An 18186-nucleotide genomic window follows, 5' to 3' on the forward strand; every position below is an offset into this window, starting at 1 on the left:
AATATTAACTATGTAAATATTTTCCATTTTTTTGGACGTTGAGACAAAGACTCAAAAAAGTTTTTATTTAAAATGTTGTATACTGAGCAAAATCTCAAATTTAACACACAGGATCTGATGCGCATGTACACCTACAATTGTTAAAACACTTTTTTAACATGTAGTAAATTGTAAATAACTGCCAGATATTGAAAGTTATTCTGGAAAAATGGGCAAAAACACATATGGGTCAGACATTTTCTGACCCTTTTTATGGTTAAAATAAACAAAAAAACATTTTGAGGCTGGACAAAATCCTAATTACTTTGATCAACACTGAGATTATGAATATTTACGATCATTCCACAAGAGAAGTAACACAATATTTGATTTGATTTTGATATTTAAATGTAATCTCCTCAAAAATATTCTTGTACACATCTGAATGTGGGCTTTCCTCAAGATTAGCATGCGCTTTTAGGGGCCGACAAACCTGTGCAGCAAGTATATAATCCATAATCATATTTGGGGATTATTATAAGCGGACACCCTGCAGTCCTATGACAGTGTGTGTGTGTGTGTGTTTCTTTCATGAAGCAAAAGAAAAACAGTGTGTCACTCAGGAAAAGTAATTCACAATGAAACCCCACAGTAAACACATCTTCAGGCAACGTGTGTTAAATACCTGAAGAGGGAAGTCAAATGGCAAATTTAAAGACATACCTTTACACACACACGTGCACTAACACACGCGCACAAACTCAATCTCTCTCCAGTGTCACTGTGTGAATTTGTTTGTCTACCTGTGCTCAATTGCCCTTGGTTGGATTCCCTCCATCCGGTCTTGAAGGCTGCTTAATAGCCTCTTTCCTTTGAGAGGAGATTGCATGGGCGTCTTAGAAAGGCCAAAGTGCCCAGAGATAGACTAGTTTAGTGTGAGGTCCGTGCACTTAAATTAATCTCACATCACCGCGATGAGTAAGGGGGGGGGGGGGGGGACTTGGTGTGGAAAACAGGCAGCGAGAAAGAAAAAAGGAACAGTGAGGGAAAGAAAGTGCATAATATGTATGATATTGTGTTACAAGTGCCAATCCTCGAACAGAAAAACTCCGGGATAAATCACATCCAGCAGGCGCAATTAGAGGATACAGCAGTGAAGGGACAAATCTGGATGGAAATGATGGAAAGGTAAACGTTGATCATTACATACACCCTCAAGTTCTTTTAAAAATGAGTGTTAAAAATAATATATCAACCGAAATGTCGCGGAATCAGACGCAGCTTGATCAATGGCAGCAGTCGCAGGGGGAGACGTGAGTGTTTTTTAGCCGCAGCGGAAACAGCCGCACTACAGTATTAGCAGTTATTATAGGCACTTACTGTGCCTAATATAGATGAATGAAGTCGTCGGTGCTCGCTGCCATGTTAACAAACCAGCGGGTAATCAAATACATGGCTCAGCTGGTGTTAAAAGTCACTCGTGTACGGTGTTACGAAGCCTATAGCTTCAGGAAGGTTTGTCTCTTCACGTGCACAGACATGCACATTCGACCTGGCTGCTGGTCAAGCTGGATACAATCTGGATATGCAGCGTCAAACAAGGCCTAAAACGAAGCACTTGAATCCAATTTAGGTAAAAATGAAATCTGCTATTTGCTATCTACATTGCTGGGTCAGTGACATGGGCCCAATCCTATAAATGCATTATTTTACTCAGAATAAATGTCACTGAATGTTGAGTTACGGTGACATCCAGATGTGCCGGTGGTTCTGACAAAATCTCATGAGTGAAGCATCAAAACATCAGCGTATCCTCTGAACAGCTGTACTGTGTGAGCGCGTGCTGTCCTCACTGACTCTCCGACCGCACCGCCTCTTGTCCACTCCCCCGACGAGGCCACAGCTGCCTTTCATTCAGAGTGAGGAGCCACCTCTCCTCCCTCCATCACACATTTCTTCACCTTCGCCCCATCCTACACACACACACGTAGGAACCCAGCTGTTCTGGGAGACAAATTTCAAAACCCTCCTCCTGACATCCTTCCTGTTCCTCTCACTCTGTTTTTCCTCCTGTTTCCTGCTGATTGTCATTTGCATGTAACGTTCTTGATGTATCATATTTTACCTTTGAGGTTTTTTGGGTTTTTTTTAGTAGTTGATGAATGAAAGGTATGTAAAAAAAAAAGAAGAAAAAACTGCTCTGTTTCTCATTGTGCTGAGCACAGGCAGTCAAGCTCCTGTGTCCTTAGTGCTAAACCACTGGAGCGATGGCAAATGAAACAGTAATCACCTTACAGTGTTCCTGGTGTTCCTGGGAGAAAGAAGGCCTGCTCACCGCGGGGGAGCTCCACACAGCTAATCCTTTAGCACATCTCTCTCTCTTTCATTCGCCGTCTTTCCTCCTCCTTTTTTGTTTCTACTATCTTTGCATGAATTGCCCTAAGTGTTGGGATAACCTTGGTTTGTTTATCCTCCGATGCAGTTTACCGTCAGGCCTCTCCATCAAACCCTTATCACTCTGTTATCGTGATTGCCAGTGTTTTAGAGGCTCAGAACTGAGTTGGTGGAGGCACGGCGGTTACTTTTTTTCGTGCCTTTTCAGCGGGAACATTCCGCGCTTAATCCCAGTGTGTGGAGTTTGCATGTTTTGTCTGTGAGCGTCCTCTCTGGTTACTCAGTTACTCCAGTTTAGAGACAGGCTGGTTGTCGTCACCTTCTTGTTTTTGGACGTTGAGATCGCGCATCTCAGCGTTTATACGAATACCGTGTTTTACGGACAGATTTGTAAAAAAAGAAAGAAAGAAAAGGATTTCGGTGTGGGTAAGGCAGTGTCTCTCTACTACAACCCCCAAGGAATGGAAGATTAACTTAACCCACCCACTCTAATGTTCCTCAGCCTTTTGGAAATGCTTTACATGTTGTTGTTAAAGGCCATGGAGTTATCAAACGGGCTTTTAACACACACGTGGAAATTGTGCGTGCATTCAACTCGTGCGTACACTGCAGCGATTCCTATCACAGTAAATTGAGGGTTCATCCTATAGCCTGCTGTGCTTTGCAGGGGTTTCTGATGTTATTATCTCCGTCGTCTACTATTATGTATTACTACACCGACAAAGGTGGTCCAAACTGATGTAAGGTCTTTAATGTATGTAATGTTTAATAAACCCTCATGTTAAAATTAAGCACATCCTAGGTTTCACGTATACACAAAAAACATACAAACATGTTCCAGAATGTTCAAACACGTTACACAAACTTGGTGCTTACAATGTATCTTGGCACAGTCGCTGATTTTAAGTGCTGTTTCGTCCACTATATGGTCCCAGCACAACTTGCACGGCACGGCACGGCACGGCACGGCGTTGTACCTGGTAATGTTTTTTTAGTACCTGCTCTGGTGAGGTTTCAAGTGAGCTGAGCCGACACTATGTGTGACGCCGCCACTGATTGGTCGGAGTGAGACGAGCAGGACGTCCGACTCGGAATGATGCCAAACTGTAGATCAGTTAAAACGACTTAAAAATCCTCAAAACGTGTGCGTTGATCTCAAACATTTAGCAAGGAAATGTCTGAAATCTCAACATTCAACAGAGGAGTTTCATGCAGCCGCGCAGTGATGACTCCGCCCACGTTGAGGAGGTATTACAGTAATGGCAAACCAACCAAACCCAAGGCTTTACAGTGTGGTGGGGAAGTGCCAAAGCCAGCACCTGGATGATCATGAGCTTCCTATACAGCGATGACATAATATGGACAAGTGTGTCAACATACACTGACCGCTTCACGACAACAACCATCCGAGGTTGCGAATATGGAATAAACATGACAAGTAATCAGCAGCGGGACTGCATGTGGTCCAAAACAGATCTCTGTGAACTCAGAGATGCATGATATGACTTTTCGCCAAAGGCTACTGGTGATGCTCTGTGATGTGGGAGTCTGCTGGTCCATTGATGATGATAAAAATGTCCAGTTCATGACAAACATATCGGTAAACTTATGTTTCCAGTAATCATCCTCCCTCCTGTTGTCAGTGCAGCTCATGATCAACGCAGCTGATCTGGGGAGAACCGACACCAGCGCCGCCGATCGGCGACAGAGCCGTGCAACAAATCGACGTGAAACCCAATCGGAAAAAGTAACTGAGCGAAATTTAAACATCCATCCAGATGTGTTTTAGCAGCAACAAGCAGCCACAGCCTGGTTTAAATTTAACATGTGCATCTGTGCTGCTGCGATTTAACTGGATTGTGAGTAATCATGAAGACACGCAGAGGAGACGAGAGCAGCCAAAAAACTTTGGGCACATGCTCGCACAGCTGTTGTGTTCAATTTCGTTTTGACACGAAGCAGGACAGTCCTATCTCCTGGAAATTACACTAAACTGCGACAGGGAGAGGAGAGAGCTTTGTTTTTCTCCTCGTGTGATGAGAACATGTTGCAAACGACTGGCAAACGGCGTGTGTGTGTGTTGACACTGGACAGCGTCAGGGAACAATGTTCACAGGCGCAGGAGAATTTGTTATTCCGTCAACTTCGCACACGTGAGCTCATCGTGAAGTATCGACAGTGTGATTAAAATCTTTACCGTGACTTGTTAGGCAGTCACAACAGTTCCCCGAGAGTGAAGCGTCAGTGTGTGTCGACACAGGATATTTCTAAATTGAAATATCCACAGCTGCACTGTTCCCCCGGTGCCTCGGTCCCACGACTGACAGTGAATTGTTACAAACCTTGAACGATGTAAATAATGTACACACCTGGTTATAATCTATGAGCAATTTGTTATTTTTTTTAAAAAACATGTAAAACAGACTTGGCAATCCGAGTATGAATTCTCATTTTTTAAAGCAAATTTGACAACTTCCACAAAACATACTAAAATGTATGAGGTAAGTTTAAATACAACGTTTAAATACACAGAACAATGTTAATGTGTGTTGTTTTCCTATTTTAGACTAGATATTTGTATGATAAGACTCGAATGAGGTCTATTTATTTAAGAATTGTCCGTGCAACCGTCATTGAATCCGTTCGTAATTGATTGTCAGGACGAGCATCATCACACTGAAAGGCAGCAGGAGTAGTAGCATCACGTCCGCCGCAGCTCCTTTGAAGGTCGGCGTACAATGAGGTTATTATACCAGAGACCACTTTCATGTCTGCTAGAAGTTCACTTTGCTTGCAGACTCTGCAAAGCCATTGATGAAAGCATTTGAGCCTTTTAGGAACTTACTGAGTTTATCTTTGTAGTCGGGATAACATGACAGTGATGAGCCAAAGTCTGGCAGAGTTTATTTCGCTCGTCGTGTCTCTCGATTGATCAAGAATGACTCTTTTTTCGTACACTATCGCCAGTGTCTGTAACCTGAGCTCAGACCTTAAAGAAGGACGCAGGCTTCACGGTTCCTCCTGAAGCCAAACAGAGAATGAGAATATTTTGGTGGACACCTGTGTGATTGACAGCTGGTATCGGCCAATAGGAGCCTGGGTGCAGGTGAAGCCTCTGAACATCCAGGTTGTTGGCAGCTCATGTCAGACATAGAGAGGCAGAAATGGAACCGAATCAGGGGGGGACGTGATGGACTAAAACCTTTAAGTTATTTTCATGAAGTGCATCAGTTACATCAGGAAGGGAATTGTGTAAAATAAGGACAACACACTTTTTTGGACTCTGAGAATGTGAGCATGAAAAGTGAAGAAAACACAGGTCATCAATTCATCAAGGTGTTGAACATACAGTATTCTTGTCTTGACTGACAGCTGCACGTTTTTGCCAACGTCACATTCGTGCATTATCATGATGGAAATTGCCTTTAACAGACGGTAAACTGTGGTCATGGAGGGATGAACATGGTGTTAAGGGTCTCAAAGTGAGCCAGGAACCTGGTTTGGTCCAGGCCTCTATCTATGTTGTTGCCGGCTCTTGCCAATTGCCACCTTTATATATCATCATATCAGGATTCCCTGGACCGGGTTGTCCAGTTAAAATGACTCAGAGTTTCCATTTCTCTCTGACCTCTCTCATCAGTAAAGTGGTTTCTCTACCACTTTCACCAGTGTGAATAAACCCCTACGAACTCATGTGTGTGTGTGTGTGTGAAAATCTCAGCAAAGCAAATCATTAAAGAAAAACTCAAACCATCTTGTTTGGCACAAACACCCGCTGAGGTCATGACATGTTTTACCCATTCTGCTTTTGGATGTGAAGTGAAACACCTGGCGTGTATCTGGATTGTTTTATCCAAAGGTCCCAATGTGTAAGAACAGTGACATCTGACGAGTGCGACTGCGGAGCGTAACAAACGGAGGACTCCGTCATTAAAACCTCATTTTCCGAGGGGCGTCAGGGAACTACGGTGGCCTTCGCTGACCATAAAGGACGTCAATCTGGCTGGTTTGTTCAGATGGAGCCCTCCGTAAAGCGAGGTATGATCAAAGAGGAATTTTAAGGCTACGAAAACCACATAATTGTTTATTTTAAAGCAATTATGCACCTATACAAACAATTTATCAATACAGATGTTCCCTAACAACGTGCATCTTCTTCCTTTGTGCTTTTCGTTGTGTGAAAGGGAAAAAAAAAAGTTATTTCCCGAGGAAACCAAATTAAAACGAAGAGATAAGTGAATCACCCAAACACTGCTGTCATAAGTGACAGCGGTGTTAAGGAAGGAGGGGAGGGCAATAATTGCAGTCGTTTCATGTGTGTACCTGTTGTGTCAACCCCCTCCTTCGCTCTCTTCATCCTCCGTCTGTCTGTTCCTTGGCCAGAGGAGCAGAGCGGGCAACAATGCTGCCAGCTGCGGCCACAAGCTGTGAGCAAAAGCCATTCATTTAAGAGGAGTTTTTTCTGTTTTTTTGTTCGGCTTAAGAAGTGAAGTGGGAAGTTATTTCTTTGAAGAAGCCTCCTTCTGAAGATTTGCTGATCAAAAACCCGAAGCTTCTGTAATTTGCTGGAACTCCGGGTGTATTTCTGTGAAAGGTCCAGAGCAATAAGAGAACGTTCAAGCCGGCGGGAAAGAAACTGGCCAGTCAGTGATTCTGCATACACGAGAATGTACATGACGACAAACTAACAGCGGCAATTTAAACATTCGTGTCCTCACGTATACAGTAAAACTCCGAGCACAGCACAAATGATCACAAATACACTCCTTTTCATTCATTCATTCATTCATTCATTCTAGCGCTTTATCCTCCACATGAGGGGTCGCAGGTCGCTGGAGCCAATCCCAGTGGACACAAGGCGAAAGGCGGAGTCCACACTGAACAGGTCGCCAACACTCTCACACTCGCAGCTACGGGCGAATTTACAGCGTTCAATTAACGTCTGCATGTTTTTGGATTGTGGGGACCCTTTAAGAAACTTTGTCTTTTTGCTGCAAGGCTACAGTATTAGCCACTACACCACCGTGTGGCCCTAAATGGGAACATAGTTTACAAAACTCTCTTCTCTACTAGTATATTCTTATTTCCTTTTTGGCAACGAGAAACGAGAAGACTACGTCATTATTGCAGTTTTTAACCCTTCAACACTGAGTGTTTGCGCACATGTTTGCGCACTTTGCGTTACTGCAATTACGCGACGGTTTGTGTCATCGCTAAATTTCCGACGGTTTCTGAAAGCTGGAGAAGTTGCATGTTAAAACCGACGTGTGGTTATTGCGGTAACTTCACTCATGCTGTTGCAGGAAGCCGGCGAATCAGCAGCTTTGTCACCAGAGACGCTGTTTTTGGACACTGAGACAGTGTTTTTTTCTCAACAATAGTTAATTCACTATTTTAACATGCAGTAAATTATAAAATAATTGCCAGATATTGAAGGTTATTAGGAAAAATGGGCAAAAGCAACTTAGTTACAGGACATTTTCTGGACCTTTTATAGTTAAAATAAGCAACAATAATAAAAAAAAAAGTCCATACAGACATTGTAGGGTTTAGGTGTTAAAGGGTTAATCCAAGATTTTCTATGATTTCTATACATTTATGGATGTTTATCCTCAGCACACATTGGCGATGGTATCGCAGTCAGTTTACGTGCATTCAGCTTCTAAATACTTCACACCTTAGAGATGCAATTTATTTATAATTTTACATTCTCACAATAACATGCATTACCGTACCGTAATGACTGAAATATAAAATATAAGAAAACGTGCTTCTCAGAAACCGGAGACTGTGCACAATCATGCTTTTATTCCCCGCTGCACAACACAAACAGTTTGCTCTTGAGTGATCTATCAAACACAAATTGTGAGCGGTGATTCTCTGCTCGTAGAGGAAGGCCTGGACAGGAGAGGGTCAAAGAGGGAGGGAAGGACACAGCGCGAGGGAAAAGTTTTTGGCATGGCGGTCACAGCAGGAAGCATGAGTCTGCGTGCACTGTGATGTAACACTGATGTGATTTAAAGGTTGGGAAGTGGAGATGAAGCAGACTGTTCTGGATAGGAATGCATGGCTGGCTGCTGACGCTGAGGCTGAGGCGAAGGCAAAGAAGGGAGAAGTCGCGGGAGCGGCGCTGGAAACGAGACGACTGAAACGTGGCTCTGCGGGTTAAAAAAATAAAAAAAAGATCAACAAAAAAGGGGAAGAGCAACAGTAGAGGGAGAGATAATCTGCTGTGCAAACATCTGCTTCTGTATATTACAAAAGCAAATGACAGCCTCAGGTACGACATCCAGACTAAAGCGGAGTGACCTTTTGTTTCGTCCAAATCACCGAGAGATTTTGACACTTTACGGGCTTCTACTGTGAAATATTATTCCCTCGTTTGGCACAAAACACTTCTGAATATCATCAATGTTTATCCTGAGTACAAAGATACAAACACTGTTAACCTCCAGGCCCAAGATATACTGTAATGGCCACATTGCCTCATCCAAGCAAACAGACGGCAGAGCTCACGGTGTTATTCCCACACAACACAGAACTTTTGTGACTGTTGATGAAAACATGCAGTATTTATGACGATTAAGAGCTCTCAGTAACATACAGTACACTGCACTACATCTGTCTTCTCGGAGAGCATGAGACAGGAATTTGGGAGAAGTAAGAGATTTTGGTTGTTTTTTTTTAAATTCTAAAAGTACGTGTCAACTGTGGGAAAATGGTAGAAAAAGTTGCTTCATTATCATTATTTAACAAAAGACATTTTCCATAACAATCTCAACTCAAAGAAGAAGTGCCACAATTCGTTCTGCAACCGAGGCGTCACTTGCAGCCGTCAACCCTTCAAAATGTCCGCCTGGACTTTTATTTTTCGTTGCTTATTTTAACCATAAAAAAAAGGACCAGAGAATGTCCTGTAAACTAAGTGCTTTTGCCCATTTTTCCCAGAATAACTTCCAATATCTGCCAGTTATTTACAATATACTGCTATATGTTTGAACACTGATATAACAAAATGGAAACTATGTTACAGGTGTTCTTCCCATTCTCCGACTCCCTGAAACAACACGAGTGAAATGACTATAATACCCAAATATTAGGGTTAATTACGCTCGTGTCCACTCATGTGCTGCAATTTATCATCTATTTTCCTCAAAATGGGACCAAAATCCACAAAATTAACTCCACGCTCTGATGAAGAAGAGCAATTTTTGACCACAGAGATCAAATTTAAGGGTAAAAGAGCTATAACTGTATTTCATTTAAACATAAACGTTGTGAAAGTGCTGTTGTTCTGACCTGATCTCTCTCTGCAGCGACCATTTTAACACAGGTCACAGAGGGGAAATCACAGGTGTAAATAATCACAGTGATGGCGACCGACTGACGTGAAGTGAACGGAGTCATGTGATCACTGCGACACCTGTGCCGCCTTGTGTTTTCACACATATTTATTTATTTAAACATGATTTAATTCAATTATTTTGAAAAGCATTAGTGTGATACAAATATCAAAAAAATCATGGTTGTTTATACCTTGGTTAAAAAACCCCAAACTGCATTTATTTGAGATAAATCTACAGATAATATTTGCTGTACCTTTTAGGTAAAACTAAAATATTATGCACACATTATCCAAAATAATTAATTGTATTAACTTATGCCTTTAGAGTCACATGGTAAATGGCTAAATAACTAAAAGTCTTTACACAGTAATTTTTGTTTGTGTCTTTGCGTTGTTACAAAAATGAAAAACGTATTGAGTTACACAGCCTTTGTCTTTTTCCTCCCTTTAACTTTTTTGAGAGCTGAAACTATAGCGATCTACATTATCGACATATCATGGAAATGCATTTTCAAATGGACTTCTATTTTCCACAACCAGAGGAGTCGCCCCCTTGTGGCTATCCAATATTTGACCACTTCCGAGGCTGCTTTCAGCGAGGAATCCAGAAACTATCCACTGGAAACTGAAAAGCATTGTTTAGCACCTTATAAATTGAAGTTGCTGTCTATTTTCGAGGTCTTTATCGTCATCAATTGTGTCTCATGCAACATGTTTTCTAAAGCCTCACAGTGGTTATGCAAATGTATTTGTAGAGCTTGCGATGCATTTGTAGGGTTAAATAAAGCACATATTCGGATTCACTCCTCTAAAATGTCACAAAAAAATGTTTAAAACTGCAAAAAAATAAATATTCTCCTTTGCCATGTGCACATGGAAATCAAATTACTCTGTGTTTGATTCGTAATCTCAGTATCAAGAAAGTTTAGTCACAGTTTCACTGCTTTTCCTCCTCATGACATTACAGTATGTGGACATGTGTGTAAGTTTGAGTTGAGACTGCCACCTTCTGGACAGATGGGGAATTACTAAGCAGATAAACTCTTTTCAACAGGTCTTTTATTTTGTAAAGTTCTGATAAAAGACAAAAGACAAGTCCTTGTGACTTCACTGCGTCACAGAGATTCATGTGTATAGTTGTTTATTTTTTGCCGAATTAGACTCATTACACTTATTTTTCTACTAAAATAATAATTTACAAATTCCATACATTTTTTCCCCATTAACATTAAATTGCAATTATTACAGTTCCTTTGCTTATAAGAAAACACAATTGAGTCATGTGGTTTACAGATTTGGGCCTGTGCACTTCAGTCTGTCTGTATTAATTGAGGACATGCTGCTCTCTAGTGGTCACAAGGTAGAACTGCAGGATATGTGATAATATTAGACAGAGGGGGGAAAAAAAAGCTTCTTCAGTTGGATGTTTCATTTAAAAATGAACTGTTCAAGAGTCACTAGCTGTTTCTCTGGTTCTGTGGTTAATTGCCACTTTAATTTTTTTAAATAAAATAGCATTTGTCGTCTGACAATTATCCCTTTGTCACTGAAATATTTGGAGTTATTTCATGTTCAAGCACGGCTGAAAATAAAACCTTTCAATATGTAGATTGTGGCGAGTTGACTCACAAAATACATCAAACACCCCAGAACAAATGTAAAAACTGTGTGAACTGTTGTTTTGACCTGATCAGTGTGAGGGCGGCCCTTTTAACACGGTCACAGAGGGAAACCCACAGGTGTAAATAATCCCAGTGATGACGAGTCATCGTCAGCGGGATCACTGACACCTGTGCTGCCTCTCAAGAGCCCCATGAGTTTAACAAATGTGATTTATGACACAAAACAGTGATTTTCAAAGGCAATGTGTGTGTTTATTTGGTATACCTTGTTTAAAAAACATGTTTTGACCTCATTAATTGTTGTTTTGTCATTAGTATTTGAATATTTCTTTTAAAATGGTGAAATAAAATGATTTATAAGGTCATTTTTGTTTGTGTTTTGTATTGTTACAGGTAGATTTTCTGTTTTTTGTGTTCAGACTTGGAAGATTTGACCTTATTTTAACAACAAATATTTACATTTCTTATTTCTATGCGGGTTTTGACCTGTATATTCATTCTACTCCTCAATATGTTGCTCACAAATGTAAATCTTCTGTTTTCTGTGTGTGAAAAACAGAATTAAGTGAGTTGAACACAATCATTTCTGGCAGAATGTCAGTGAATGTTTTTCCTTCTTTCCCCGAGTCCGTGTTTCGTATTTACATCAGATGTACGAGTGGATGACGATCACTGTTTTGACTGATAGTGTATGTGAGAGCTGTGGATCAATAACAGCGACCAGCTCGTGGTCATGAATGCTCAAGTCTTCTTTTTAAGGGGAATATGAAGCAGACCTCGGCTTGAGTTACCGCTGTGAAACACAGCACCTTGGATTTTCCCCTTCTTACTATTAAAATTTCATGTTGCTTTGTTTCCTCCACACAAATCCTGAGCATGATGAAAAAAAACAACCTTTTTATTTTTTTTTCTTTCCTTTCCCTGACAGAATCTTGTGTCGGCTTCAAACGAAAAAAAAAACTCAGCGATGCATCTGTGCCGTTTCTCTTTCTTCTCCTGAACAAGAAGAACTGGTTCACCTCAAGTCCTCCCACAATGAGAGTTTTTAGGAAAAAGTTTGTTAACGCCGGAGCATTTCAAAGAAAGACAAAAGGAAAGGAGGTTTGTACATTTTCACACTATATTTAAACAGAAACAGTCAATTCTTTTGCTCACGAACACCCCTCACTGTTTTTATTACATCTCAGAGCTTTGTGAAGCAACAAAAACAAACAAACAAACAAACAAACCCCCCCAAACAAAATAAAAAATGTTTTTTTTTTAATTGTTTTTTTTTATGATGAAGCAAACATTAAAAGTTCGGGACAAGTTTCACAACACGTGAGAAAAAAGATCAATTACAACACATGAAGCCTTCGATGGGGTTTTTTTTTTCATATCAAATGAAAATAATATTAAATTCAAACACATTTTTGCACGCTTGCATCTGACAAATCCAAGGGTTTCTCAGGGAATTTGTGACCTGAGCAAAGTGTCACGATGTCTTCTTCATGGACGTGACGGCGATGCATGACAAAAGTCTAAATTCCTTCATTTACGTCCAGTTTATTACAGTTTGGGCCTCCGACGACGCAAAGACAGAAATGAGCGGCAAACTTTTGAACCAGACAAAGTTAAATGCAGTCACTCAGAACACACGAGACGATTCTACAAACTGTGAAATGAAGTGAAAGAACGAGCACGCGGACAGACAGGTGGAAAGTGTGAAACAGACTATCTGTGGGGAATGGAACGGAGTGCACGCCACTATTTCTTATTCAAAGGCACTGTGTCTTCCCAGTTTGCTGCTGTCGGACTTCTTCTGCATGTTCTTTTTTGTCGCATCTACGCTATCGGCTACGTCTTTTTCACACACGTTCAAACTATCTGCTATCAGCTCTACGACGATGGAGTCACGCATGCGCGGCGCGTTAACGGGCTTGCGGCCTAAAGACGGAGAGAAACACTGTACAGAGAGAGAGAAAAAAGAAGGTGCTGTGGTTTTTGGAAACACGTTTAAAAATCCCTTCACTTTCACATGGACGTACATTTAAAAAACGCGGCATTCTGAAGGAAAAGACGCCAAATTTGACTTAATTTTGCTTGAAAAGAGAGTTAAGTCTCTCTTAAATTAGACGTTGGTCGTTTTGTTTTTTTAGTATTTCAACACAGTTTTGTGGATTTACCAGTATACATTTATCTTTTTTAAAAAAACTATCCCACATTAATAACAAAGTTTGTTGGTTTCTAAGCTGCACAGAGATTATGTGCTGCTGCTGCTGCTGCTGCTGAATGGAAGGACAGATGAGATCCACAATGACCCGAGCAAGGCCAGGTTTTTATCGTAGTTTATGAATCACAGAGATAAATGAACTCACTCTCCTCAAACTGGGTCCCTGCCTGCTCTCGTGGTGCAGTTTTTTCATCATTAAACGACAAAAATAGGATTTGCGTTCATAATCGAATCCACAGACGGTTAGCTTTGGCTGCTCAGTGCTTCTGTTCAGCGTAACGGCAGCTCCTTTTTCAATTGGAGGCAAAGATAACGATCATAACATCAGTCCAAAGGGCTAACCTGCCGAAATAAAACTCATCAAAACGTCGATTGAAAATAAAATCCATGGTTTCTCCTGGTGGTTTTGTACAATATTATAGAAACACAGAATTTAAATGAATTTCAAATTTTGAATCCTTGCAGTTGTAGAAAATAAATCCGGTTCAAGAGAAAGAATTTAGTTCCAAAAGGGATTTTAAGTTCAGTACATGAAGCATCACTGGAGGCACAAACTAATTCAAAGCTTAATGGCAAGATGGTGAAAGCACACACACACACACACACACACACACACACATACAGTGAGACAACGATGACCGCAGGTGGAATTAGATGTTTGGTTATTCAGAGGTAAAGAAATCTAAGAAAGCTGACGCTGACGCACAGCGTTCATGAATAAGCGGTGAAGATTACAGGGGTTAGCGCAGATGGAGACTACGAGACGGGAAACTCCATGGCAACCAATCAAACGTGGCATTCAAGAAAGAGACGGACGCCGAGGATGAAACGAGTTTGGCTGAAAACGTGAAGGAAATACTTCTATAGACTATTCTTTAGTCCAAACATTTGAATTGAAATCATGTATGTGTGTGTGTGTGTGTGTGTGTGTGGGAGAGAGAGGGAGAAAGAGACAAAGGTACGTGTTTGTATTTGAATCTAAATAAGACTGTGTTCCCTCTACAGGCTCCGCCTCTTTTAAAGTGTTTGGTTTACAAGGGATGATGACAGTGAAGGTGCGTGGAATAATCCTAATCCACCCAGACCTGAGAGCGTCTGCAATCTAACATCACACAGAGCAGGTTCAATGAAAAAAAAGAGAAAAGAACAGAGAATGGTTGAGAAAGTTAAATTGTTACTTTAACTGACAACCATTTTCTTTTTTTAACAGTGTAGTCGCCGCTAAGTCAACACCTCAGGATGTTTGAGAATTCGGGCTCAGTTCTGCTGACAAAACAACTACAATATTTACTATTTCCTCTAGATTCATAATTTAATTCACTGGAGCGACATTAACGACGACTAAAAGAAGAAGAAACAGTTGAACTTGACGCCTGGATGTCGTGTTTGTTTATTTTCTCATTGGTCCACGTCATAGAATACAAACGCTGATAAAAACACCTGCAATATTTGGTCACATGAGAGTTTATGAGTGTAGTAAGACGCGATAGCACGAGCTAAAGGTTTCTATCAAATCGAGGCAAAGTAAGGCATCACTTTTGTTTGGAATGTGACAATTTGGGAAGGAACACCTTTACATCCTTCACACCCAAACCTGTCTCTGATTTATGAGATTTATCGACTTTATCAGCAGTAGTGTTTGCTCTTTCTGTGTTTAACCTTCATCTTGACCTTTAAATTAAGCCTCGGTACACGCGAGACACAGCGTAAAAGAAGGAACTTTGTGGACTGAAAAGCATTTCCTGTTACGCAGCAAAACTCTCATTTTTAAGGAGCCAGGGTCCAAACCCATTAAGTGAGACAAGCGCGATAAACCTCCCTCCATTGTCTTCCTCCGTCTCTCTCGGTTTTCGTCGACACGATTTCTGAACCGGAACATTTAACAAAATAAAACACAAAAACAAAAATCACCTAAAGAGGAATGTGTACAGAAATACAGTAACTTTGCAAAAACAAAAAAAACAAAACAGGCAAGCTAACGTTCTACTCTGGAGCCCTGCCACAACAAAATAATAACAGGCCGGGACATCTGCACAAACACAACACAACATGGACAAAATGACCCACACGACAACCACGCTGCATAAAGGATGGTGTTGTCGGTAACGTGCCGGTGCGACGAAGGCAGTGAATTGTGGAGTAAAGCTACAAGTTCAACCTTGGATACCTAGAGGAAAAGAGTTGTTTCTATGTGTGTGTTTCTCCATTTATTATTATCGTGTAGAAGAAAGTGGGTGAAGGTCAAGGGTGGATTTTCCGTGAGAAAGAAACAAATAGCAGTTGACGAGAAAGAAACTAAGGCATGTGCATGACGTTTTTTTACATTTTTCTGGTCAGAAGACACTGGAGACAGAGAGAGACCCATAATTTCTTCTCTTTTTTTTTGTACTTTTTCTGTTGCTTTTTTTTTTTTTGACGGGGTGGCATGTGACAATGCTTTGAGGTTTCAGTGACTGTGACCCCGCCCTCAATTAACCTTAAAAACCCCACACCCTGACCACCCTTCCAACCCCGACCGCCCTTTTTTTTTTCTTTCCCGCCGCGCGAGATGGTTACGCTTTACTCTCGTTGCCGTTCGTCTGGGGAGCCTCGTTGGGGACCGTCTTCACCTCGTCTGTGGCGTTCTTCACCTCCGTCTCGCCTTTAGTGCTATCGTCCTTCACCATCTTCCCGCTGTGGGGGACAGAAACGAGCGGGGGAGAGAGCGAGAAAGAGAGGAGAATGTGTTTAGTGCAATCCAACCAAGTTCCCTCTTCTCTGTCCCACACAGCTAAACTGTCTGAGCCGCCTTTTGTGTCATTTTTCAAAGAAAGTGGGGGTAAAAAAAAAAAAAAAAAACATGCAAGATGCTTTGAGGGAATTTGTTGTCGCTTCCTGTGGAACTGAAAGCATTTCACACATAATGGGATCGCGCTCACTATCCTAGCCAGACATCAAGTAAGAGTACATGGATGTCACAGCTATTTCCCGGGAACAATGGACGTCGATGTGGAATGAGACAGCGCCAGTACAGTAGGCACAATGAGCGCGCCGCGAATGAAAGAGCGAGGAATAACCTACAACACACAGCTACAATGCACCAGAGGATTACACGCCATCTGGACTGAGCTGCAGCACAATGGGAACAGACTATAAAAGCAAAGCGTCCTCTCTCGTGTTAGCATGTGAACCCCTGTTGGAAACATTTGTAGTAATGAGCTGCTGCTGCTGCTGCTGCTTCTATTGTGCAAAAAGTGGTGCAAAGGTGATGCACAACGGCAGGTTTAGTCAATGCAATTCTGCAAATAAGGGCAGGGACAGACCTATATACTGTGCATCCTGGCAGCTTTGATACCCAACAGCCAAAATAAGGAGCAAAACTGTGTGTACAAAGCCAAATAAAAAAAGGTAATATTAGGATTTCATGTCACATAAACTTTTGGTACAAAGTGAACATACTTTTTTTGCCTCGTGAGTAAAAAAAAAGAAAAGAAAGGGAAAACACTGACTGAACCACTGGGGAAGACAGATCCACCCGGAGAACTTGATACGGTTTTGAAAAGTAAACATCTTCTCACGCAGACATGGAGGCTTTAGCCCGGGGATACGATGCTTGTGTCGGTGAAAGGCGAGCGTCTGACCTGACAGTGCAGACAGGAGGCTCGGGCTTATCGACACAATATCAGCACCACATAAACTACTCTGGTCTTTTTCAGTCCTCCTCTGGTTTACTTACTTTCAGTTCAGATTTTTTTTAATGGAGTGTGTGAAGTTTTGGCAAATCCCACTAATTATACTGTACTTACAAATTATTACTAAATCACTTCCCCCCTAATTTATTGCATTATATTCCAAACTAACCACAGTCCAAACTGTTCTCACTCTGTAAATATGACCAGATGTTAACAAATACACGTTCCCTGCACATTTTTATCATTATTCATGTTCTCAATTCCGTCTGAATCGGTAAGATTTAGTTGACAAAGAAACCACTCACACAGCCCAATCAACACATCATGGTTTTTTAGGTTTGTTTTTTTTCCTCAACCCAGCTAAAAATGTTTGTTTCTAAAATCATTCTGTTACCTAGAAAGTTGTTGACAGGTTTTCAGCAGGAGCTTTTCTTGTCATGTTTGGTGACGACAGTATTTTGCCGTCATATTCCTTAAAGGTCTCATTTTATTCTGTTATATTTAGAATAACATAATATACATTATGAAACAAATAATAAAGACTCATAAAGAGTGACATGATGAAGCATCTTACTGATTGAAACTGTGCGAGTCTTCACATACCAGAAAGGATGTAATCACGAGTGGCGTGCGGTGTGACAAGTAAAATACTAACAATGATAAAAGAAAATCAATTTGTCCACTTGACTGTTCTATAATTTAGTTCTCTGTGTGATTTCAACATTTCTATGGTCAAAATCGCTGAATTTATGCATTTCCTGTTCAAATACACGGGAGAACGGTGAGGTGAGCTGTGCCGCTGCTCTGCGTTTATATATGCCGCCCTCTCTTTATATATACATGTTTGATTATACATGTACTACACATGCCGACAGTCTGTCTATTATATTTAATGAATGTGTGTGACCTATTTAGTCTTTCTGATAGGCAGAAAGTACCGTGCCGTCACCCTTTTCCCAACTC

At 41.1% G+C, this 18186-nt stretch overlaps 1 protein-coding gene across 7 annotated transcripts in view; it reads right to left on the reverse strand.

The window, feature by feature from the left end:
- Positions 1 to 12438: 12438 nt before the first annotated feature.
- ncam1a (neural cell adhesion molecule 1a) overlaps positions 12439 to 18186 on the reverse strand; it is a 219453-nt gene continuing 213705 nt past the window's right edge. For all 7 annotated transcript variants that reach the window (XM_058628359.1, XM_058628357.1, XM_058628361.1 and 4 more), the window contains one exon: positions 12439 to 16225. In XM_058628359.1, the coding sequence (XP_058484342.1) occupies positions 16105 to 16225 (121 nt within the window). In that variant the 3' untranslated portion in view covers positions 12439 to 16104. The remainder of the gene's footprint in view (positions 16226 to 18186) is intronic.

This window comes from Solea solea, chromosome 4 (genome assembly GCF_958295425.1).
Source record: "Solea solea chromosome 4, fSolSol10.1, whole genome shotgun sequence".
In the NCBI taxonomy this organism is placed as follows: domain Eukaryota; kingdom Metazoa; phylum Chordata; class Actinopteri; order Pleuronectiformes; family Soleidae; genus Solea; species Solea solea.